This window comes from Chinchilla lanigera, unplaced genomic scaffold (genome assembly GCF_000276665.1).
Source record: "Chinchilla lanigera isolate Chin_1 unplaced genomic scaffold, ChiLan1.0 scaffold00167, whole genome shotgun sequence".
In the NCBI taxonomy this organism is placed as follows: domain Eukaryota; kingdom Metazoa; phylum Chordata; class Mammalia; order Rodentia; family Chinchillidae; genus Chinchilla; species Chinchilla lanigera.
In genome coordinates this window covers 1,750,204-1,774,602 of record NW_004955568.1, presented here as the reverse complement: position 1 = coordinate 1,774,602, position 24,399 = coordinate 1,750,204, and the positions used below count along the sequence as shown (strand labels likewise).

At 42.3% G+C, this 24,399-nt stretch overlaps 1 protein-coding gene across 3 annotated transcripts in view; it reads right to left on the bottom strand.

Annotated features, from left to right (window-relative positions):
- The window catches only part of Notch2 (notch 2), a 151,929-nt gene that overhangs the window by 37,683 nt on the left and 89,847 nt on the right, over nucleotides 1–24,399 (bottom strand). For all 3 annotated transcript variants that reach the window (XM_013509350.1, XM_005413481.2, XM_013509349.1), the window contains 8 exons: nucleotides 15,703–15,936; nucleotides 14,256–14,411; nucleotides 13,626–13,814; nucleotides 12,504–12,617; nucleotides 11,642–11,755; nucleotides 9,809–10,042; nucleotides 5,952–6,062; nucleotides 1,245–1,437 (listed from right to left, as the gene is read on the bottom strand). In XM_013509350.1, coding sequence (XP_013364804.1) covers nucleotides 1,245–1,437; nucleotides 5,952–6,062; nucleotides 9,809–10,042; nucleotides 11,642–11,755; nucleotides 12,504–12,617; nucleotides 13,626–13,814; nucleotides 14,256–14,411; nucleotides 15,703–15,936 — 1,345 coding nt within the window. The remainder of the gene's footprint in view (nucleotides 1–1,244; nucleotides 1,438–5,951; nucleotides 6,063–9,808; nucleotides 10,043–11,641; nucleotides 11,756–12,503; nucleotides 12,618–13,625; nucleotides 13,815–14,255; nucleotides 14,412–15,702; nucleotides 15,937–24,399) is intronic.

Below are 24,399 nucleotides of genomic sequence, written 5' to 3'. Positions count from 1 at the left end.
TAAAGGAGTTGGTGAAGAAGTGAGGGAGCTCATAAGCTAATTTTATTTTAATCTTCTATAGCCACATACCTGTATCACCATGCACATGATGTAGATCATACGGGCCCATCTAGTGTGTTTGGGTCACGAGGAAGTTAGTGGAATTGATTAAGTATGGTGAAATTTCATATATAAGCAATAGTTTGTCAGATATATTGGGTCAATCTAAAGGAAACACTAATATACATGAATATGCTTGGTTTATTATAAACAAAACAAAGGTAAGGCAAACCTTAGGATCCCTGGTTTCTGATGTAAAACCATTAACAGGAAACAGGTTAACATCAGAGACTCGGGAACACTGGGGAGCTCCTAGGATGCTTTACATGAGTCATGCTTTGTTCTAACCTGAGACCCTGTCTCAAGGAGGCACCTATGGTATTGAGCAAGAAAACACACAAAAATGAAAATAACTGAAGTATATATAATCTCTGATTTGAATATCATAGCATTTAGAATAGGGAATCAAAACACAATAGCCGTCTTACTTAGACTATAAGAAGAGAGTGGATGAGGAGGGGTGCTTTGAAGACTGGTATACTCTGAAACAGGAATGTTGAGTTAATTCATCATTTAAAAAACTTTGTTTCCCATGTATCTCTAGAACATTTTTTTCTCTCACCTGTTGGAAGCTTGGCAAATGGCAATGCTCAAAGCCCTATCTTATGGCAAGACCAAAGATTACCCCACAGTTCCATAAACTACAAATGTATCGTACAATTCTAAGCGGTATGCCAACTACAAATATTTTACCAGAACTATGTCTAAAGTTGGCTGAACCAATTCCACCCCATAGTACACACAGGTACTATGATAAAACAGAGCTTGTCTGTGTTTAAGCAGGGGTCAAATTGAGCTATAACATTCCTCAAACAATCCTGCAATAAGTATTAAAACATAATTGCCAAAGACTCATGAAATAAGTCTAGATTCCTCACATGAAATCACTTATGTAAAAAAGACAATCCTTATTTTCCATCTAGGACATCAGTCCTAGAAGGAAAGCCAACTTCCTTGGACCAAGTGACACTCCGAAAAACTGTAAAAGAGACTACCAAAACCTTCAGCCAAGTTTCAGGTCCAGTCTCCAACTGACCTCTCCAGGGTAAGTCTCCAGCTTTCTTCTTCACATTATCACTAGTACTAAAAACCAACTGGCCTGAGATAGGTCAACAAGAAACTATTGACACACGGCCACTACTCACCCACTGAGGCCCCCAGTACAGTTCCCGTGGAGGCAGGGGTTGCTCAGGCACTCATTCACCTGCGAGTAGCAGCTGAGGTGATGGGGACCTTCAGGGCATATGCAGCGGAAACCGTTCACGTCATTGATGCACGTTGCACCCTTGTGGCAGGGATTGGAGGCACACTCATCGATGTCAATGTTACATCTTAACCCTATGGAGAAGGGGGCAGTGTTATGCAAATCCAAATGCTCAGGGAACAGACCTGAACTACGAGATATAGACGCTGACCCTCTTTATCTGCAGAGGCTGTAAGGCACCCTAGGGTGCCAAATGTCAAGATTTCAGAAGTAAGACACTCAAAAGCACCTCATGCCATGCAGAAATGTACTAAGCAGATTAGCATTTGATAATGAAGTAAAGGTAACAAAACATCATTCTCCTTCCAACTTAGGAATGGGGAAACTTCACAAGGCATTGAAGGAATGACAAATGTCATCAACGTCTTAATAATGCAGTTTGTACTCAAAAAATGTGTACTCAAAATGTGTACTCACAAAAGCCTTCATGACATGCTTTCTGCCAGCTTGCCATGGGTTTATTTCTTCAGTTTACCAACGTCTTACATTTCTATCTGTAGTAAATCACAATTAACTGGAATGCTTAGTCAACAGACTAACTTAGATTAATGATTAAACTAAGAAGAAAAGCTATTCTGTTTTCATTCTTATAGTTTCATTAATCTATTTTCTGCCTCAAGAAGCAGTCTCTAAGCATAATTTTATTACTCCCTAGTAACTGAGAAAACAATTCAGTGTCTCCGTCTACTCCAGTGGCTCTCAAACTTTAATATGTAAAATACTCCCTTAAGGTACTTCTAAATGAGATTCCTGGGTCCTATTGCCACAGATTGTCATGCAGGCCTTTCAAACATTAGGTTTTGAGAAACTCTGCCCTAAGGAATTATACTTAACGTCCTGTAATAGTACAGACGATGGGAGTATATGAAGTTGAAGTAAATTCTTCCTCTATGACATACCCAAGACTAAAGTGTGAAAGGATATCTGTGATAGCCTTGGTCTTCATTGCACTGGGCTGAATAAATTAACATGTGCCAGTTTTACAGGTGTTTTGATTTGTTAAAGTTTCAGTGATTGAGGCTGAACTACATATTCTGAAATAATGTGAAATTTTAAAATTTCTTATAATTCTATAAATGAGTGAAATCAAGCAAGTGCTATAGAGGAATTTATAAATTTTAAAGACTACAATGTTCCTGATTCAGAATTTTTTAAAAATGCACTTTGTTTAAATTTAAGAAAGAGCAACCCTGCATTTAGAACAGGAAATTCCAAGTGAAACAGATACACACCCTTTAAAGTATGGGTATTAACATTTTTTCACCCTCTGTTGCTCTCTGAACCATTACTGGTGGTTCTTGTGGTGCAGACCCATAATCTGGAAATGGTTACTCCTTTCCTCTAAGTATTTTATGGAGAACTCGTTCAAAAATACTTTTTCCTTGACCTCTACCACTGGTTCTTTGAGATGTTTGCCACTGGCACCAAAGCACAAGCCAGAGTCCTTCAACTACAGAGCCGCCTGGGTCTACAGTGCACTGAAAGACGACAGGAAAGCGCCTTGTTCAATGTTGGCCTATGAAGAAAGCATCTCCATAGATGCGACTTCTCCCAAATTTTCTTCATGTGCTGTTCTGTTTGCTTGTTTGTGGTTTGTTGTTTGAGAGATGGGGGTCTCACTATGTTGCCCATACTGATTTGGAAACCCTAGGCTCAAGTGATCCTGCTGCCTCAGCCCCCCCAATATGTATGTATGTATGTGTTTAGTGTGGTAGGCATGAAACCTGGGGCCTCGTACATGCTAGGCAAATGCTCTACCTCTGAGCTAACTGTGCAGCTCTTCATTTGCGCTGAAATTTTTCCTACAGTAAATATGCAAGCCATCTCTATGTGACAGTATTAAGCACCTTCTTTCCCTGCTGTGTGGATTGGCAGCCACTCCAAGAGCCAGGTCCTGCTCTCTCAGCGTCCACCCCCGATCAGAAATAGTTCAACCATACACCGTGAGGGGTTTAGAAATTGCTGAAATGAGCAGTTTTTTCATGTTTTCAATCAGTAGGTACTCAAAGAATTGGTATTTAATGAACATTATAGTCCAGACTCTAGATTCTGGCTGGACAGCAGAAGGGTTGTATGTGAGTCCTATCCATTTATTCGTTCAGCAACATTTCTGAGTGCCAGTTACTGCTAATAGGATGATTAAGGGAGGGCCCTGCCTTCTGGGAATTCACAGCACTCTCTCTGACCGATAGCTGAAAACCCAAGCCCAGCAAGCTCCACCTCTCAGCTGCCTTATCTGTTAAACGAATGCAGCAGAACTTCCTTTCTGGACTGTTAGGAGAATTAAAGAAGATGGTGGGTACGGAGGGGCTTTAGAAAACAGGAAAGTAGCTTGTAGGATTAGCATATGATTCCTTACTTTCCTTCATTTAATCAAAAAGTATCAAGAGGTCCTAGGAAAACAGAGAATTTCTCCTTTAAAAAGAAAAATAAAGCTCCCCCTTAAATCTTTTAAAGCTATTATTAAAATGGTAGGAAAAAAGCATTAAAATAAAGGGGAAGAATAAAACGCCTCACATTTACCACTCATGGGTATACACAGTCATTTTAGATATTTTCAGCAGTTGACTGAAAAAAAATCTCAGGCACAGAAAACAGTTCCAAGAACAGGGTACAGCCAGTAACCAAAACATTCCATTTCTTTATTATGTACTCTCACACTACACCTTAAGTTTATCCTTCCTTAACCTTGCTGAGTTGCTGAATTAAAAAGAGAAATAATATGGTTCACTGACATCAAAAATAAATAAGCCCAGGGGAAAGCCTTACAGAAATCCAAAAGGAAGCCACTGCTGAGGCTGTGCAGTGCAAAAGGAATGAGCCCTGGCTCTGGCTCAGACCACCAGGGGTAGAATCCTAGCTGCAGAGCACAGGCAACACTGCATCACCGCTCTGAACTGTGGACTTCTCATCGATACACAGGAATGACAACAGCTGTGATTAAGTGAGATATGGCACTTGTTTAGTATCTTTCTCAAAATAAATCCTTAATATATGTTAACTATTCTTTTTTACATCACCCATTTAGCAATAACACCTAACAATCCTATCTAGCAGGGGTTTCTGTGCATTCAGTTGGTGTCCCCTGATCTTGGAGCACCAGCTTTTAGGACACGTAAGTCCACCAGGCTACCACAGCAATGCAGGCCCTCGGCATGAAAGCTTTCACCATAGCTGGCTTCTCAGTGATCTTCAATGAATGGGAATCACTGAGACCTACTGACGCCACCAACATTACTATCTATAACAAGTTCTACAGTCACACCAAGCAGTTGAAATGTTCGTGAATCAAAGAGCAAAGTTCCTAGTAAGCAAATGGCAGACATTCTCCTCTCGTGGCTCTGTTGGCTCTTTGACAGATTCTGTCAAAAGCTCTCAAGGGAGTTTCTCACCTGGGGAGCAAATGACCACATGAGAATTATTAAAGAGTACTACCCTGTGGAGGACATTCTTTAGTTACTATTTTGTGTATTGCCTGCGGCCTGACCAAGCCATGATTGTTGGGTTCTGGAGGAAGTCTAGCATAAGCATTGCAAGCGGGATCAATACTAGATGCTTTGCTGAGATAGGGGTGAAGGAAGATAACATGATGGCTTACTGGTCAGGTCTCATTCCTATGATAATTGAGTTGTATTGTCCTTGCTAAAACAGTTGATATTCTCGAATTCCTCTACTGCCTCCTGGGTGGGTTCTGAATAAAAGGTTACTGAAGATGGTAATCAGGAGTCAGTCCTAGAGGCTGCTAGCACCTGATCACAGGATTTTGGCGCTCTTGGTTTGATGTTTTTCTTACTTTTCTCATACATCTGCAAGCACCTAGTTTGGGGAATCTGTTCACCCTGGACAGAGTTGGATGAGAAGTCTGACACTACCGCATTAGTGCCTGCTGTCCACCAAGAATAGAATACACAGTGTATTCCTCTGATGATACCAATCACAGACTTTCATGTCAGTGAGGAACAGGACTTCTCAGGAGCTTCCAGCATGTTCAGATCAGGAAGGTAATATTAACAAGGAAAAAGAGGAGAGAAATGTGTGGTGTGCATGTGCACAAATGCAAATGCTCTATTGTTTATACTTTAGGAAGAATTAAATGCAAAATTATTTTACTTTTTCTTCCTTCTGGGCAAAAAGAGCTCACTCTTGCTAGGCAAATTAGAATGGTCTTCTCAAATAATTATCTCATCCTTTTGTGAAGAAGAAGGACCCTGAGATAAGCAGTTGGTGTTTTCATGGACGTTTACCTAGGGAATGGCTTTACAGAAGGCACTGACTACTGCCTGTAGGAAAACAAAGGTGGCTTTGGTGGCAATTTAACTCATGAATAGCAATGGAATCTTACAGTTTATTGGGGAATTATTCTCAGGCAGCAAAAAACATGTGGTCTAAAAAACCTTAATAAATGAAGTAGTATGTTTCCATTTAGAAAACACTTAAAAGCCACTCAATGGTTTAGGGAAGCACAGAACCAGATTTCTACTTCCAGGGAGACCAAGAAACAGGAGATATGTGAATGATAATTTCCCCTTAGATGTCATTTTCCCAAAGTGGTGGGGCTGAAGGACAGGCCCCAGTACATGCAGCATACCTGTGAATCCTGGAGAGCAGACACAACTGTAACGACTGATGCCGTCCACACACACGCCATGGACACAAGGGTTGCTAGCACAGTCATCAAAATTAATTTCACAGTTAACTCCTGCAAAGAGGGGACCAAAGAGAAACCATTCCATGTAACCAAACAAACATCACAGCTTTTGCTTGTGATACTATGCATTAAGAAGTTTAAGGCATAGGCCAGGCATGGTAGCGCACTTCTGTAATCCCAGCACTTGGGAGACTGAGGCAGGAGGACTGCTGCAAGTCCAAGGCCAGCCTGGGCTACAAAGTGAGTTCACGGCCAGCTTGAACTGCATAGTGAAAGCCTGTCTCGAAGACAATAAAAAAAAGTTTAAGGAGAGTCCAGGCAGACCTGGACAGAACAAAGCAACTTTTCTCAAAGAGTACGGTTCACAGTCTTCTAGGGAGTGGGGATGGGGATTTTGAGGTAAAAGGATGTTATTAATCATACTTACCCATTATTTATTGGTCTTTTTCACTGTTTGAAACTCACATTGATGGTGCAAAGGTATTGGGGGTAAAACTGTTGGCATCTTAGCAAGAATCCAGGCAGCAGCACCAAGCTGTGCTAGTGGTCACTGCCTCATGACACCCTCATGCCCATAGTTAAACAAACCCAAGTGCCAGTTTCACCTAAGGATGGCTTTCATGAAGAGGTTAAAATGATTAACTTTATAGCTTTATCAAATCTCAAACCGCGAGTGTATCTCTACCATTTCATGTGAGGAAATGGGAAGTACACATAAAGTACTTCTTTTTTTCCTTCTTTGCAGGACTAGACATCTTGAGCTTGAACCTACAGAACACCAAACAGCATCCTGGGCCCTTTTTGGTCTTGGTCTCTCTGAAAGGTAGAAATCTTGTGAGGCCCTCTTTAAAAATTAAAAAAAAAAAAAAAAAGGAGGAGGGACAATCAATAAACTTGTAGACTGAACAGAATAAAAACAGAAAGGAAGGCTTATTGCTTCCTGTCTGCCCTGCTAGGGACTGTTTCTCCTCTGGGATGCTCCTTTGCTATGGTGCCCTGCTTTCGAGCCAGCTGACTATGGACTGAAAGAAGCTAAAATAAACCTTTCTACAAATTGTAAGCTAAAATAAACTTTTTCTCCTTTAACTTGTGGGTGTCATGTACTTTGGTCCAGCAATGAGAAAGTAACTAAAACAGCCATTATTATGTGCACTTTTCACTACTTTTCTCTATTCCTCTCAGCAAAGCTGAGAGTCCAGCTGAGTTACCCCTATTTTAAAGATGGCACAGCTGACTTGTACTGCACTAATAAGGGCAAGCTCATCTGAGAATTAAGCCTTATCCTCTGGTCCCACAGCTCTATGCTTTCTAGCATGCCATGGTTTCTTGTAGTGCTAAGGCTATCCTTTCTCACTAGCCATAAATGAAAAAGCAATCTCCATATTCCCATATACAAGCATGTGCCCTTAAGAGTTACTTCTAGCCCTTGACTGACAATGCTCTTACTCTCAGTTCCTGAAGGCAGCCCATGAAGCCCTGACAATCCAAGATGGCTCTGGCCCAATGGTCACTGTCTACTCAGTGATCATCAATGAAGAGCTGACACCTGGGTTAAGCCCAGTCAATGAACTACTATACGGAAATGTAACCTATGTGATCTAGGGCCTAAAAACTGCCCTGCTTTGTGCTGTTTTTTCCAAAGCCTTCTATTCCATTCCTGCTAAGAATCTGTAAGATGCTTCTGTGTTCCTTCACTAGATTGTTTTTTAATCTGTATATGATAAGAATTTGGGTTTTTTTCATTAAAATATTTTGTTGGGGCTGGGGATTTAGCTCAGCGGCAAAAGCGCCTGCCTGGCAAGCACAAGGTCGTGAGTTCAGTTCCCGGTACCGGAGAAAAACCAAAACCAAAAAAAACAAATAAAATATTTTGTTGTTTGCTTGTTTATTAATGACTTCTTTCAGCTATCTCAAGCTGGTTTATTGTTACATGAAACCCAAAGAAACTGATTACTCATACAGTAACATCAGAAAAGCACAGAAGAGAAAAACCAACTGAAGTGACTCTGAATAGTTTATCTAAATTTAATTATTCAGTGAGTGAATATCACAACTAAAACCAGCAAGCTACTATGTGTCACTTCTCTGCATACTGTCACTCAAACGGCAACCTATTAAAATACACCATATTATAAATGGGTAAAGGGTTCATACTCTGTGAGAGTCTCTTCATAATGCCTCACTGAATGGACTTTCCACCTGGGTCCTGGCACATACAAGTTCTCTCTCCACCCATGACTGACCAATAATTCTTCATGTTGCTGTAGCTCTTTGCCTGAATTCTTCAAACAGCTGCAGGAATGGATCTGGCAGGGTTCTGAGACCTTCTGGGCCTTTCCGTGCTGCCTGCCCCAGAAACTTATGTTTACTTCTTGCCTTTCTCAGAGACAGCTATTGCACCCTGGCCTCTCTGTCCTCCCCAGAACACACACCTGATATGTCCTGAATAATGATATAATCCCGGAGAAAACAATCCACTCGCCAACCCACCATTCACTGATTTCCAGCAAGTTTGTTACAACGTGAACGATGACAAAGCCGAAAGCAGTCCCTCCTTTCTAAGGGTGTCCACTCATTGCTTGTAAGTCGCTCAAATTTCTTTTCCTATTGCAATTTCTCATGTCTGGGGATCAGCCCCGGGAATAAATTGCTTTTGGAAGCTTCACAAAGATCTATTCAGCCCTTTGAGGGAGTTATCTCAATGTGGGGAGGGGGAGGCATTCTCAGCTGTGAAGGCATGGGATGTTTGTCGTATGCTTGAGCAATTCAAAAAGGACTTTGTTTTTATACTTGGCATGTGTGAGGCCCTGGATGAAGTCCAGAGCCTTTGACAAGCTGGAAGAAATGGATTTGGAAATAACACAATCAAATGAGTGCAGCTAACTACCTCCCTACCTCTGTCCCCTACATAGGCCATTTTCCTTAAGCTCAGGAGGAACTTTTCATAAATCATCCCTGATATTGGCAGGTTCCTCTCTAGCAAAGGCACACATCAGTTAATCTTCCACTAATACATTTGCTTTTGATCTGAAACACAGAACTTCTCTGTCCATTAGCCACAGTTGTGACCATAATCACTCTTCAAATATAGAAGACAGAATCCAGTGCAAACTAAAATGCTGCTGCCTGAAAAAACAATTCCAAGTCTCCTCAAGAAGGAGCAGCAGGGCCACACAACTAATAGGGGCCTTCTGGCAGTGTCAGGGAACATCACAGAACTTTGGGGACAGGCAATGAGTTCTGAGCATCTCAGGTAACAATCACCATGATGCACAGCACACTGTCTCCTCCCTTAAAACCCCCCCAGATGCCTGAGGCCCTGACGCAAGTGGCAGAAGAAAAATATCACATGCAGGAAAGAAACAGAGAAAAGAAAGGAGAAAAAAAAAAAAAGAAAATGAGGAAAGAAAAAGGGAGGAAAGAAGGCAGGGCAGAAAGGGAGGAAAAAAAGGCAGAAAAATTCATTAATCTATGTGGGAGTGGTTTAAAGAAAAACAGAACATCAAGTCACAAAAGCAAGAAAGTTTTCAATTTTAAAAACCTCATATGTTGAAGGGGTAAGCCCGATTTAATTAAAAACAGAGAGAGACAAAATCATTACATTGACAGAGTTACGGTCTCCAAGTTCTCCACTGAACAGAGTCATCTGCTTGGAGATACTTATGGCTTTGGTTGTGCCTCACAGTTAGGGGTGTATATTAGGTTTCTGAGCGAATGTCAAGAAAACTGGAGATGCCAATATGAACTGCGTTTAGGAAACAATGAGACCCCAACCACGCACAGCCACCTGTGCTTACCTGACGTGCCAGGCTGGCAGTTGCACTGGTAGCCATTCACTAGGTCAATGCAGCGCCCATCGTTGAGGCATGGACTGCTATAACACTCATCAATCTGGTCACTGCAGATGGCACCCATGTACCCAGGGTTGCAGATGCATGTGTAGGAATCGATCCCATCCTGACACTGGCCATGGTGGCAGGGGTCGGGGTCACAGTTGTCAATGTTTTCCTCACACAACAGACCAGTGAAACCTGGAGAAGGATTTGACAGAGGAATCTTAAAAACCAAGGCACACACTGCACACCTCAACCCAAGGGCAGTTCATCCATTTACCCCACAGGGAATCATGAGAACTGCGTGTTGAGCAGTGAGTTTGAGAGTGATTCAGAAGGCCAGCCCGGTGCTCTCTAAATGAAGATTCCCAGTCAAAGCTGCAGAAATGAAGCACCTTTGTGACGATAACCGGTTTTCCTTTAAAGATGCTTTAATCTCAGCTGGTTCTTACTTGTTATCAGGGGAAATCCTCTCAATGTCTTCATTTATGCCCTTATGTCTGGATTCCTGTCCTCCTAAACCCAACCCACAGGTAGAATTAACACTTTTGTGCATCTTCTCTGCCCAATTCTCACCTTGGAGAACACAGAATATTTCTTTATTCCTGTCAACCCCTCCCAGGGTGCTGTGAATACATACTAGGTTTTTAATAATACTTGTTGAATTCAATGAGTGAACCAGGTGTGAACATGTAAATAAAAAGGAACAAGCAAGATTTCCTACATGCAAGGCTTCATCATATTCCACCTTTTCCTAAAAAGCTCCATGAGGCCTCTCACTGGGTTTAATCATAATTTGGGGTTTTGGTCTCTCCTTAGGTGAAGCTTATGCTCCACAAGAAGAGTCTAGCCTGAGAAGGCAAAGCCTTCAGCTTCTCCAACAAACACAACAGTCTGTAACAAAATGCAAGTTCTGGTTCTCATTGGAGATGGTCTCATCTAAGTAGGTCTAACTGGCAATATTAACTTTCTGAATGATTTGAGGACTAAGTTTCCTTTTCTGTGATGAAGAAACCATTTGCACAATGCCTGTAATCCTTTAAGAACTCATTCTCTAAAATAACATGTCTTGAAATAAATTCCTAACATCTTTCTCAGGCAGCCATGCAATAAAAAACATCATATTTTCTAGTATTTCTAGGCTTTCTCTATATTACTGACCTGCACAGAAGCAAATATGTAACAGGGGTATTTGGTTTAATGAAACCCACTCCCAAGACAGAAATGTGGCCAGAGACCAAGTCATGTGGAATATGTGTGAACAGATCCTTTTGGACGAGAGAAGCAAAAGTCAGCAAACAGCCCCAAGTTTTCACAGCTACAGCTCTCTCCTGGCAGTTACATGTCTGCTCCCAAGGAAATCACCTCTGGGATGCAGAAAGCCACTGCACAAGCACACAGTCAGCCCTTAGACTCTTTCTCAGCCACAGCCCCAGGAGACAGACAGACCCCTACAGAATGCCCAGAAACCAACAGTTTTCCACAGGGATCCTTTTCCTTCCCAATGGAGTCAGTCAAGCCAGCCAGAAACTCCCTACTACCCACATCAATCCAGAACAACATGGGCACCAATGGAAAGTCCTGGCCCGACCACTGCCTTTGTGGAAGAGGCAGGTGCAGGAGGAGGATCTGTGGTAACAGAGAAAGCAGCTAGTGATTCTCCCCAGACAGGACAGCACCTGACCATGAGGGAGAGCAGAGCCCTCTCTGTGTTCTCCAGCAGAATAGCTGGCAGAAGAAAGTTGCCCCAGTGTGCAAAGAGCTCTCCTGAGGGAAGAAAAGTGAGCAGGTGCTTACCTGTGGCACACTGGCATTCATAGCCATTCGGGTGATCGATACACTTAGCCCCATTCAGACACGGAGTACTGGAACAGTCGTCGATGTCAATCTGGCAGACTGGCCCTGTGAAACCTTGAAGAAGCACAGTGGTGACACAAGTCAAAGACTGGCCTGTGTCCTTCTTTACTGACAGGATGATGCTTCTCGGGGGTGGGTGAGGCCCCTGGCAGGGCATATATCAGAGGAATCACCAAATAGAACAACTGTCCCCAGCGGGTAACTTGAACACCTGGAAGAGCACATGGTCAGAGGCTCTTGTCTTTCCACCTCTGCTCTCACCTCAGGAGAGAAACTGATAAGATACATCACGTGGAGCCCCCACAAGGGACTGTACCTCAGAGGCAAAGGGACCTTCTCTCTGACGAGAAAGTGGAGAGGTTTCTGTCTAAGGGAGACATCTGGCATGCCTTCAACAAAAGCATCAAAAGAAAAGGGACAGAAAGAGGATCTTGGGGCAAAATCTTGGTGTTTGTTATCTGTTTGGTCTCATGGGTTAAAATGTGTAAAAATAATAACCTCATAGAGGGGCTGCAAGAACACAAACTGTGGGGGAAAAGGATCCAAAGCAGCCTGGAACTTGGACTTCTGTGACTGTGAGTGTTCTGCATATACACACCTCGTCATGGCCACTGAAGAACAGACTTGGACTTCAGGCCACAACCAATTTGAAGACAACCAGCAAAAACAATTCCACACACACACCTCTCACCAGGTGCTCACTTGACTTCCTCACACAGCCCCCACACATTCCCTCCTTGGCCCTCCCTGTGGTCAGCTAGCTGTGCATTATAGGCAAATGGGGCAGACAGTAGGCACTTACCAGGAGGACACAGGCACTGGAAGCGATTGACTTTATCCACACACTGCCCATTGTTCACACAGGGGTTGCTCTGGCATTCATTTATCTCTATTTCACAATGCACACCTTTGAAACCTGCACAAAATAGACCACACATATAGCTCAGAAATGTAGCAAGGCATATTCCAGAAAATAAAGCAAAAATATATGGAGATGGATACAACTTCTATAAGCATAAAAATTTCTACCAAGAGAAAGGAACTAGGGCCAGGGATAATGCTCACCAGCACAAGTGCCCTCCTGGAAAGTGCAAGGTCCTGAGTTTGATTCCCAGTACCAAAAACACAAAACAAAACAAAAAATATCAAAAAGAGAAAGGGACTTTGCCATAATGGGAAAGAGTTCATAAAACTGGCAGGGGATATTGTGATATATTCCTATCAGTGTAAAGAGGAGTGACTTCCAAAGACAATAATGAGACTTAACCTGCAAACAAAGACACTTCTACCTTTTCTGTGACCAATCCATACTTTCTGGACAATGCCAGCCCCAATGGATCCCCACTTTATCCTAAGGATCTGCTGACTTGAAGTTTCTGTTACTCACAGAGTGTAGGTCAAAGTCAGGAGGGCCTTACAAGACCAGAGTGGCTGGAATCCATCATCAGGCACAACAGCTGCCCTCAGCTCTCCCTTCAAGCTAAACTTGGCTGTATCCTTGCTGAGTAAGAATGGTCCCTGCAGAACACAACTAGGCTTGTGCCTCACTTGAGATAAATGGAAATTTCCTATATAATTGTGGGTAAAATCCCTTTCTATAAGTATTTGTAATATACCAAACTTGTTATTTGAGATTCTTAGGGTAAATTATTTCTTAAATTTGCTATTACATGCATTTGGCTTCTGACATCATCAGCTTGTTTAATTTGCTTTACATTGCTATTGGGGTTCCAGCACTGCAGTACTTACAAAGCTCCCCTCTGTACATGAGGGGTTTGCCAGGACTCCCATCTTCCTCCAGTGCAGAGTCCGCTCAGGGAATTAAAAGCAGCCTTCATGCATGGAACTGTAGCAGTTCCCAAGGCTCCCCTAGGTCAGTCCAGGCTAGCCCCTGCACTTACACCAGCACTGCGGGTCTACTCACCTGGCATGCATAGGCAGGTGAAGCCACCTATCTTATCCAGGCAGGTGGCATCGTTCTGGCACGGGTCTGAGTGACATTCATTGATGTCCATCTCACAGCGAGGCCCTGCATAGCCCTTCAGACACTCACAGTGGAAGGCACCATCTGTGTTTACACACTTTCCTGCATGCTCACAAGGATTGCTGTTGGCTGCAAGACACAAGTACTTGTTACTGGGGATCCTAGCACCTGCCGGTGTTTCCACAAATGTGAACACCAGAGCTGTCTGCTGGCTACACCATGGCCTGGGCTGTGGTGAGCTCACTCTCAATTTTCTCCTTTCTTCCTTAATCTGAAGAAAGAAATAAGACAAAGGTAATCTCCACTGGTGTGCCTTTCTGCTATTCTCTGGTCTAAATGTCACAGAGTTAGGACTTTATATTAAGAATCAAGGGTAAGGTCTTCCTTCCATGTATTTAGTTCCCAGAGTGAAGTCTATGGTTAAGCTAACAAAGTTATCTGGAAGCAGCGGGCATGATCAGGAAAATCTGAGGTCTGGGTATAACATGTTACTGGGGTAGACTACACTCCTGTCGAAACTCCCATGGAGCCGATACATACTGTAAGCAAGGGGAAGATCACTGCACTCACTCATGGCACATTCATCCACGTCTTCTGTACAGTCGGCTCCTTTGTAGCCCTGTGGGCAGGTACAAATGTAGTGCCCATTCAGAGGGTTGGTGTCACACAGTGCCCCCTTGTGGCAAGGATTACTGATGCAGGCATCATCCAGATGACATAAAAGACCTGTCAAAGGGTGGTAATGGAAGTTGGGGAGAGACAAACAGAAGAAAGAAAATATCTCTCACTTAGAGAAGAGTTTTCTCTTTCACCAGGGAGGGAAAAGTTTATGAGTAGTTACTTAAAATCCAACACTAAGATTTAGAGTCAACTTCCCCTTTGTCTGATGTACCTCAGGGACATACAGAAGGCATCAGCAAAACAATTTGGTACTGCAGAGAACCCCCAGCTGTACCTCTCCTCAGGGCAGACACATGGGGCACAACAGAAAATTAGAAGGAAGATATGGAAAAATTGACACATCCTCTGTAGTGTGCCAGATTTAGCAGACAAAAGTAAAATCCAGTTAAATTCGAATTTCTGGAAAACAAGGAGTGTTTGCATGAGTGTGTCTGAAACATTCTAAGGCCCCTGTATTTTATCTGGCATCCACCTTTTCCAGTGTCACACCACCTGATGGTCATGGGCCACCAACAGTTCGCTGGCCTCAGAAGAAAGCAGCAATGGAATGACCACCATCAGCCTCTTCTAGAGCAGCCCTCTAAGGGCACAGTCCTCAGGTGCCTCCACATCTTGGAAGACACCGCAAGCCTTCCTGTTCCTCAGAGTTTTAGTGTGAACTGCATTTTCCACTCAGCAATTAACTGAGGCTTCTCCCATACAACTAGAAGTGTGCCTTTCAGAAAGGGAGAAATATATGAACATTTCAAAACTTCTGGGCAGTAAGTTCTTTCAGCTAAACTGTATTTTCTCATCATATTTGTCACCACATTGCTCTTCTACTCCTAGAACTAGAAGCTATTAAATCGAGAGGCCACAGTATAGCAAATTTTGTAGTCTGAAGAAAATCTCCCTTAGAGGAATATTTTCAAAGACATTGAGAGTTGAAATATACTCCAATGCTTCTCCCGCCAACTCCTGAGTAAGTGGATTATTCCTTTTTCAAATGAAATCTGTGAATCCATTTATTTGTCATCTAGTTTGAATTTTTTTCACTCTGAGATCTTGAAGAGTTCTGCATATCTCCAAAGACCATGGTTACTAGCTTTCAGTGTCTGCAATGAAAAATCAGTAAGACATGAAGCTGAGAAGAGAGGTGAAAGTTCTATGGAAGGAGACCACCTTCAAAGCCTTTTGACCAGCAGACTACATTTCCAGAAGAAGAGTCCTGAGAGATACCCCACTACAGATGAACATTCATAGTACATAGCTGTCAGACCAAAGAGAAGGCAGGAACCCCCTGTGCTTTCCACCTCCCCCTTCCCTGTCCCCAGTTCCATCCTGCTGCTAGCCTCACCTGCCTTCCCCTCAGGACACATGCAGGAGAAGGAGGCCACACGATCAATGCAGGTGGAGCCTGGGGTGCAGGATGCAAAGGCACAGTCATCGATGTTCTCACTGCAGTCATTTCCACTCCAGCCGTTCACACACACACAGCCATAGCCCCCATTGCGGTTGGTGCAGGTGCCTCCATTCTGACAGGCGTTGGGCTGCAGTAGGCACTCATCCACGTCCTCTGTGCAGAATTGTCCTTTTGGAGGAAAGAACCTCTGATGAGGGACCTTAGGTCTCCAAGAATTTGTATCATACCAGCTCCTACATACTCTTCACCATCACATGACGTGCTCACAGCAGTCCAGGCTTTCTTGTGAATTTTAAGGCCACCTTCAACCATCCAAACGATATGTGTCCCAAGCAAGTCATTTCAAGAATACAAACTGTTATCCCTAGAACTCTGACAACATGACAATTTAGCCTTCCCACCAAACAGATCTTTTACTCAGATCTTTTTTTAAACAGATTAACAGATCTGTTTTTTTAAACAGAGCTCTTTTTTAAACCCCAGGCACAAGGAACAAGTGAGAAGAGTGAAGATAGACATTCTAAAACACTAATAAGAAAAAGAAAAATGAGAAAACCCGTACATCAAAACACTAGGGCGACTGTTCCAAATCTGGGTTGTACCAATGTCAATGTTCTGGTTGTGATACTGTACAGGAGTTTGGCAAAATGATCTTACTATTGGGAAATACACGGTAAAGAGCATTGAGTATCTCCCACCAATTCTTACAATCATGTATGGAACTATAATTATCTCAAAAACTACAGTTTTTAACAACATCAGAGCAAGCAAGGATAGAAATCTTTGAAGAGATGAAGAATAATGAAAATCCCTGGTAAAGTGCGGATATAGAAGGCAAGGCCAAGAACAGAGAGACTGGAACAAAATGTGCTGAGTATGAGTTACAAAGTCCGCCCAGTATAATAGGAAATGGGAAAAGGACCAGTTTGCTCTGCTTGAAAAATAGTGCATGATGATAACCATCACACTGTGGGTGTGATACGGGCCACTGTTACAGCAACGATGAGACTGACTAAAGCCAGTTAGCAAGGAACAAGACTATGTCTTACATTCTTAAAAAGCAAGGAGTCTGTGATTAACAAAAGCAGTTTAGTGACAAGCAACCTGAGCTGTAAAGTAAACTAATGAATTGGTCTTAGTTGGAGATCCTTACAAATCAATTTAGATACCTAGCAAAGAAACTAAAATTTAGATCATTTGAATTCTCTAAAACATGACAAGTTACTAAGAGTCAAAAAATGTCAGGGTCTCCTTCATTCTTCCTTTGTCTAAAACAATATGCAAGCTGGGCATGGTGACTCACACCTATATCCCTGCATTAAGGAGGCTGTGGCAGGAAGATCACCCAGAGTTCAAGGCCAGTCTGAACTACATAGTAAGACCCTATCTCAAAATAAAGCACTCAATGATTAATTCAAAAAAGCAGTCTGGAAAAAAAAAAAGCAGTCTGATGAGGAATGAAAAAGTACATAATATCTGTACCTAGAAAATGTCCAGACTATCCGTAGGAACATCTAACAACTCAACTGACTGTGCGTTTGAAGAAGGCCTAAGCATGCCCAGCAATGGAGCCATCATTTCTGGCAGATGCTAGTTGTATCTACCTAACCTAACTGAATATCTATTCCTTACTCCTGTTCAACCTGTACTTCCACTACTACAGAACCAACATCACTCCGTCACACGTATTTGGCTGCACACCTATCTCCCACTACTTGACTGCAGACAGCCTCAGTTTAGAGACCTTGTCTTGTGTCTGTAGGAAAGCCCAGCATCCAGCATGGCAGGATGGGCATGTGAGATCTCTGGACCTCTGTGTTAGGCATCTCCCTTCTCTGCTGCTCCCTGTATTCCATCCATACAGTGCCTGAAGGAATCATCACATTTTTATATATCCATACCCTCTTGGCCATAGCTGACTGATCCAGGATGGGCACCAAACACAAGCTACATCACTGTCTTTTCCATATTACTGCACTCAGAACACTGTCACAGGACCAAAAGGATGAGATGGCTTGTTTGCAAGGAAAATCATATGGAGCAAAAATGAGAAGTGCACAGAGAGAAAAGTAAAATCATAGTGACAATAAAATTCTTGGTCCCTGTTGTTCCTGAAGCCCAACTGCTCCTGAGCCCACTTTGTGGCACAGCCGTTCTAAGAGATGTCACCTGAGAAAGGTTTGCATAATTGGAGATGAGATTCTGCCAGCTGCAACTCAAAGTGCTGACTAACACAGAGCAAGGGAGGGAGGCAGAGAGGGAGTGAATGAGTGAGGGGAGGAGTTAGAGTAAAGTCTTGAGAGAGTGAAGGAGTGAGATAATGAGAGAGTAAAGGCTTGGGTGAATGAGTGAGTGGATAATTGTGGGACTGAGGGAGGAAGTGAATGAATGAGGTAACAAGGAAGAGAGAAAGGAAGAAAACAAGGAAGGGAGGGAGTGAAGGAGTGGGGGGTGGGGGGGGAAGATGGAGGGAGGGAGAGCATGAACTCAACAGCAGTCATCTCCCCCAGGGCAGATGATGTCATCACCGAAAACTTTGCTCTTCTAGCAAAATGTTACTTCAAAGCAATGACAGCTGTGTTATTAGGATGCAAGTGGGATTGAGAAATAAACACATGATCAACAAGTAGGTGAAGAGCTGTTGTAACCTGGAAATTATTGAGTCCTGGCTACTATACGTACTCACACTATCTTAAACAGCTACGCTACCTCCAAAATATACTGGCTTACAGAATGAGACCAAGTTAGCTGTTATTTTCTTTATTGAGGCTCTATGATAAATCTGAGTATAAGGCACTATGTCTTTAAAAGTATCTCATATACATTTCTTATGCATTATAATATCCAGCCACTGAAATACTACCATAAAATAATTAAATAAGTAATTAGGCAAAATAATATTTCTTCAGAATGGAAATGTGGCATTCTTGCGGGAAGACACCAGTGGCCATGGATTGCCTACCATGAAACAGCATTGCTCTTGGGGCTGTCTCACGCACGCGCGCGCACACACACACACACACCTCATTTATAGCTCAGGAAACAGGAGCAGAGTGGTCCATTAACATGCCCTGTGAGGTAGTGAGTGCTGGGGTTGCCTTCTCAAAATTTCTGAACAAAGACTGCAGGTGTGAACCTGACCATATCAAGCTACTTGTGCATGTCCTGTTTTTTTCCCCAGTGCACACAGCTATGTGGAAGGGGAGAGGACAGAGGAGGTGGATTAAAATGAGGACTCACACAATGGGATTACTGGAAAACTTACAACTGCAAACTACTGTCCAAAATGGAAATGTACTTTTGGGTTATGGTTCACTGTTTTTCAATGAGACTGGTTTGTGAGAAACTATGTATGAACTGGTTTATGAAGAACTAAGTATGTTAGACACTAGGCAGTAAAGACACGAAACCTACAGATCTAACAGCATACTGTCTACAGGATGGAACACTTTTTTCCTCAGGTTCAGGGACACTTCTTCAGAAAAATGTTGCCTCCCAGTCTCATTTCTGTCAGACTTTTTCCTTGTTATTACAAATCTATCAACCAGTTCTAAAATTTAGAATGCCGGAAATAGTAATCTAGTTGGCTACAATTTTGCTCCAAAATACACAAAGGAATGTGTAAGATACTGTACTTTTCATGTCCCTACCCTGTTAGAAGAGAACTAATGTAAAAGCTTAACAGGGAAAAACAAGGTAAAGTGCTTGCCTCTAGCATGTTTAAGGCCCTGGGTTTAATCCCCAGTATTGCAGAAACAAAACATATTTAGTTGTGCTTAAAGAGAAAGAAAGGAAAGGAAGACAAAAAAAAAAAAAAACAAAAAAAAAACTACAAAAACCAAGAAGGGGAGAGGAAAGGAGAGGAGGATGGAGGACAGGGAGAAAACAAAATTATTCCTCAGAATAAGGACAGGGCGGACAGGGAGAAAACAAAATTATTCCTCAGAAAGGAAATAATCTTCCCAAGTTCACAGAGCTGGTGAATGGGAATGCTGTCATTCAAACCCTGATCAGTCTGAGTCTATATCTAATGTCCTCTGAAGCAGCACAGCTAATTATACATCCCCAGCTTTGTTCAAGATTTACAGACCAAGTCCCTGATCCTGGGCACTTACAGCACACCTAGAAAGCATAGGTGCACAAGATAAAAGAACGTGCATGTATAAAGTAGTAAGGGCAGAGGGTCACAAGGTATCAGAATAGGAAAAGTTCTTCATGATTCCATAGGAAGATTAGTTAGTTACATGCTGGCTTTTTGGGTTTTTTCACTACTGCATGGCAAGAAAACAGCAGCTTGGATTGGAGGAAAGAGGACCACTATAGGATGAAGTTATAGTTAAGTCTACACAGAAGATAACAAAATGTGCAGTGCTTTCTTTGGATAGGATTTTAAAGAAGGAAAGGTTAAGGGTGGTCTGAGGATTTAAATTTGAATAGGATTCATACGACAGGCAAAGGCAAATGAGGGAAGACCTGGTCAACACTGCATGTAAAGACTAGACAGACAGTAGAATACAGGAGAGAGGAGATGCAAATGAGTTTCTGTCTGCAGGGAGAAGAGAAGAGAGCATTAAGTTATGGGCTACCTAGCACACACGGTGAAGAGGGGGAAGCTATATTGTTTCTGTACCCTGCCATACTACTAAATCTTCAATCCAGACAAGTCTCAGCATGCATCATCATCATCATCATCTGTGTCAACACAACTGTGCTGGTGAACTCCCAAAACAGGTTGCACAATGCTCAGTTAGGCAAGTTTTTAGGGTAATAATTATCCCACTTAGTAATTTCTTCTTGTAGCCACTACAGGCTACTGCTGACTAACATTGGGGCCATGGTGATTGGCTATGTGGGCCTTATCAATGCTATTTCCTATGGGCAAGAAAGAAAGGATTAACTTGTTTTTAGAAACTACCCTTTCTAGGAGTCTGGACTAATCTGGTAGGAAAGGTCACACTTTCCAATTCTTGGCCGAGAGCTTGAACACTAAGAGCCACCTGTAGCTACAATTTTCTGGCTTATCAGTTTGCCTTGTAAATATCAAATCCTACCTCTTCTTGGTACATCTTTCCCTAGTCACAACAGTTTCCTGTTGGTTCCTCAAATATTAAGTTCTTTCCTACCTTGGTGTTTCTGCATATACTGTTTTCTCCATCCCCTCTAATTCCTGTGGCTACTTACTTCTCATCCTTCAGTCCTCTCATAACACAAGGGGATCTCTAAATGCACTTCTCCTCACTGTTCCCTATCATTGCATCTATCCCACTCCATATACCCTGGCATATATCACAAGCTGTACTTTTATATTTATTTACTTTATGCACAGGACTCTTCTTCCATTAGACTATAAGCTCCATGACAGCAGGAATTGTGTCAGTTATTCACTTGGATATACACTCCAGGAACTAGCCTAGACACTCAGGGTCAGTGTAAACACACTTTAAAAAACATCAAATCCAAGATTCCCATTTTGTAGATAAGGAAACCAGGACCAAAGGTATAGCAACTTACTCAAATTTGCATAGCTTGTTATAAGAATGAGAAATACAAACTGGAGATGGAAAATGTTAAGTTCCAAAACAGAATAGTAGGGTGGGACTGCTACAGCTTAGTTTTCAAAATGGGAAGAGGAATCTGACCTGATTGTTGAGGGACAAGGCAGGACTGAGAAACATAGGGGAAGAGGAAGACAGTAGTGCTACAAATGAAAACAACACAAGCAAACCATCACTAGTAGAATACATAGCTTACACTGGTTTTGCATAAGTAGGATCATCTCGATATTTTTTTTTTATTGCCCTATCCTATGGTTTTAAAACCACAGGCTGAATGAGTTAAGATTATGGGCCTGGCCTGTGGCGGTAAATACAAAAAAGTGGACCTGAGAGGTCTATACCAAAATGGGAACCATGTCCTGGGCCTCACTAGCATCATGCTTGGGCCAAGTGAGCAGTGGACCATTAAAGAGACACCATTTATGAGCTGTAACAGCTCATTATAGTTCTCTCAAGGTACCACAAACAAACCATCAATCTGGCTTGGAGTTACAAGTGACTGGCAAGAAGGATGAGGATGACAACAAAAGAAAAAAGAGAAGAGGAATGATTGCTGTGCTTCGCGTTCTGTAAGAAGCCTTCACCCTTCCCAGTCATCTCTCAACTGTGAAGTCTGTGGGAAAAAGCTTTATCACATCAACGATCCTGTTAAGGGTCAACTCGCATTGCAACAACAATCCCCACAAGTAAAAAATGAGCTGGGCTGGCCCTTGTCCTGACCCTGCTACCTTCTCTTCTATGGTTAAGTCAAGATAATTCAGTCTGTGTATATCATTCCAACGTAAGGAAGCTCCTAAGCTCCTAAGTTCTGGAGTTTTGTCTCTTCGCATGACATCCAAGGCATAATGACTATCCTATGAAATCTCTTCTCCATATGAATGTTCTACTTTGCTGCTGAAGTTAAAGGACAAAAGGTAAGCCAAACTGCTGAGCAAAACTTTGGGACCAAAGCTGGTCCCTTTCTTCTTTTCTAACAGTTTTCCTCTGTTCATCTTTATATATTTATATATTATATATTATATATATATATATTATGTACTAGGGAAAACATAATATACTTGTCTTTCTGAGTTGGCTTATTTTGCTCAACATGATGATCTTCAGTTCCATCCACTTTCCTGCAAATGTTGTAATTCTGTTCTTTATAGCCAAATAGTATTCCCACTGTGTGATGAATACCTAGGCTAGTTCCATATTTTGACTGTTGTGAATCGTGCCACAATAAACATGGGTGTGCAGGCATCTCTATAGTACGTTGCCTTTAATTCTTTCAGTGTATAACAAGGTGTGATATAGCTGGACTAGCTCTATTTTTAGTTTTTTTTGGAAACTCCATACTGATGTCCATACTGGCTCTCCTAATCCACATCCACACTAGTACTATAGAAGGGTTCCTTTTTCCCCTACATCCTGGACAGCATTTAATGTTGTTTGAATTTTTCATGATAGCTATTTGGACTGGGGTCAGACACAATCTCAGTGGAGTTTTGATTTACATTTCTGTCATGACTAAGGATGTTAAACTTTCTTTTTCATATAATTATTAGCCATTTGTCAAATAGTGGTTTTATAGCCAAATAAGGAAAATATAAGGTGCTAAGTTCTTTAACAGATACCCGTTGCCTTAACAGCAGAGTAGGGAGAACAGAGAAGAACTACAGAATAAAACTTTTAAGTGACAGACACAGGCACAGTAGTTGTGTAAGAGTATATATGTGTGGCAGAGAGCACTGGAAAAAAGTGGGACAGGATAGGGAGTATTTCAGGCAGAAGGAAGTGATGTTTATGGGTTTGAATGGAAGAGGGCATGGCTCATTTGAGGCAATGAAAAAAGCATCCACGAGTTTGAATTACAAGGCATGCAGCGGGGGAGTGAAGAGCTGCGGCAGGAGAGGGTTACATGCAATGCCTCGGAACTCTATCCAAAAACAAGGAAGACCCAATGAAGCAAAGAAACAGCTCCATCCGATCTGCGTTTCAGAAAGCCCACTCGGCTGTAGGGTGGAGAATGGGCTGAACTCTATCTCACCCCTCCAAGTCAACAGCAATTTAAAGCACTAGTGAGTCCAGGCCCCTGTGGCCGCTATAGCAACAGGAAAGTTTGCAGTGCATCTGAGGCAATTCCCAGATGCAGCAGCACCAAATAGCATCCAGGCTCAGCCACTGTATGGAAAGTCAGGGAAGCTGGGCCAGTGCTGGGCATAAGGAAGTTGACCCCCAGCACGGAGGCTTCTCTACAGACAGGAAAGCAGTACCAAGCTTTGGTACCCCTGCTAGGGGGCCCACACTCTGGCTGCCTCCCCACTTCCTTAGAAGCTGGGCTATTACATACAAGAGCCCCTCACCTCATATGGAGAAAAAGCCTACTGCAGCTACACTGAGAGTGAAAGGGCCCAAAGAACAACAACCAACCTCCCCTATTTATGGGCAAGCAGTTATGCAGTGCCAAGTAAGTAAAAAGGAAAAAAAAATACAATATGCCATCTATTAAACTGTAATATAAAACATGGAGGGTGTGCCCACTTAAGACTGGATGGAAAGTATACTGTGAAAAACACTCACTTCCGGAAACTAATACATTTAGAAAGAATTAACCCTATACTCTCAAGATATTTAGACAAATTTAGGCTCTAAAATAATGAAAAATAATACAGAACTCTAAACTCTAATGAAAGGGGCTAGGAAGCAGGCAGAAAGGACCCAGATGAAATGAGTACTGTACTTGTCACAATAAAACAATGCAGCTCAAGTAAAAACCAGGATCAGGAACTATAAAGAATGAAACTGCTTTCTTTAGTTTGTTGGTGACATACAGTGATCACATTCATTGTGGGTAGTTAGTACAGGTACATGATGCATCTTTAATCTTTCTACTTTCTCCTCCTCTCCCCACTCCCTCCACCCTTGATCTCTTAGTCTTCTTCCATATGCAAAAGATCTATCTCTTCTATCTCCCTGTTTTCTTTTGTCAATCTTTGATTTTGCTCTGTATTTGTACTCTGAATTACTCATATGAGAAAAATCATATAGTATTCAATCATGTGTGTCTGATTTACTTCACTTAATATTATGCTAT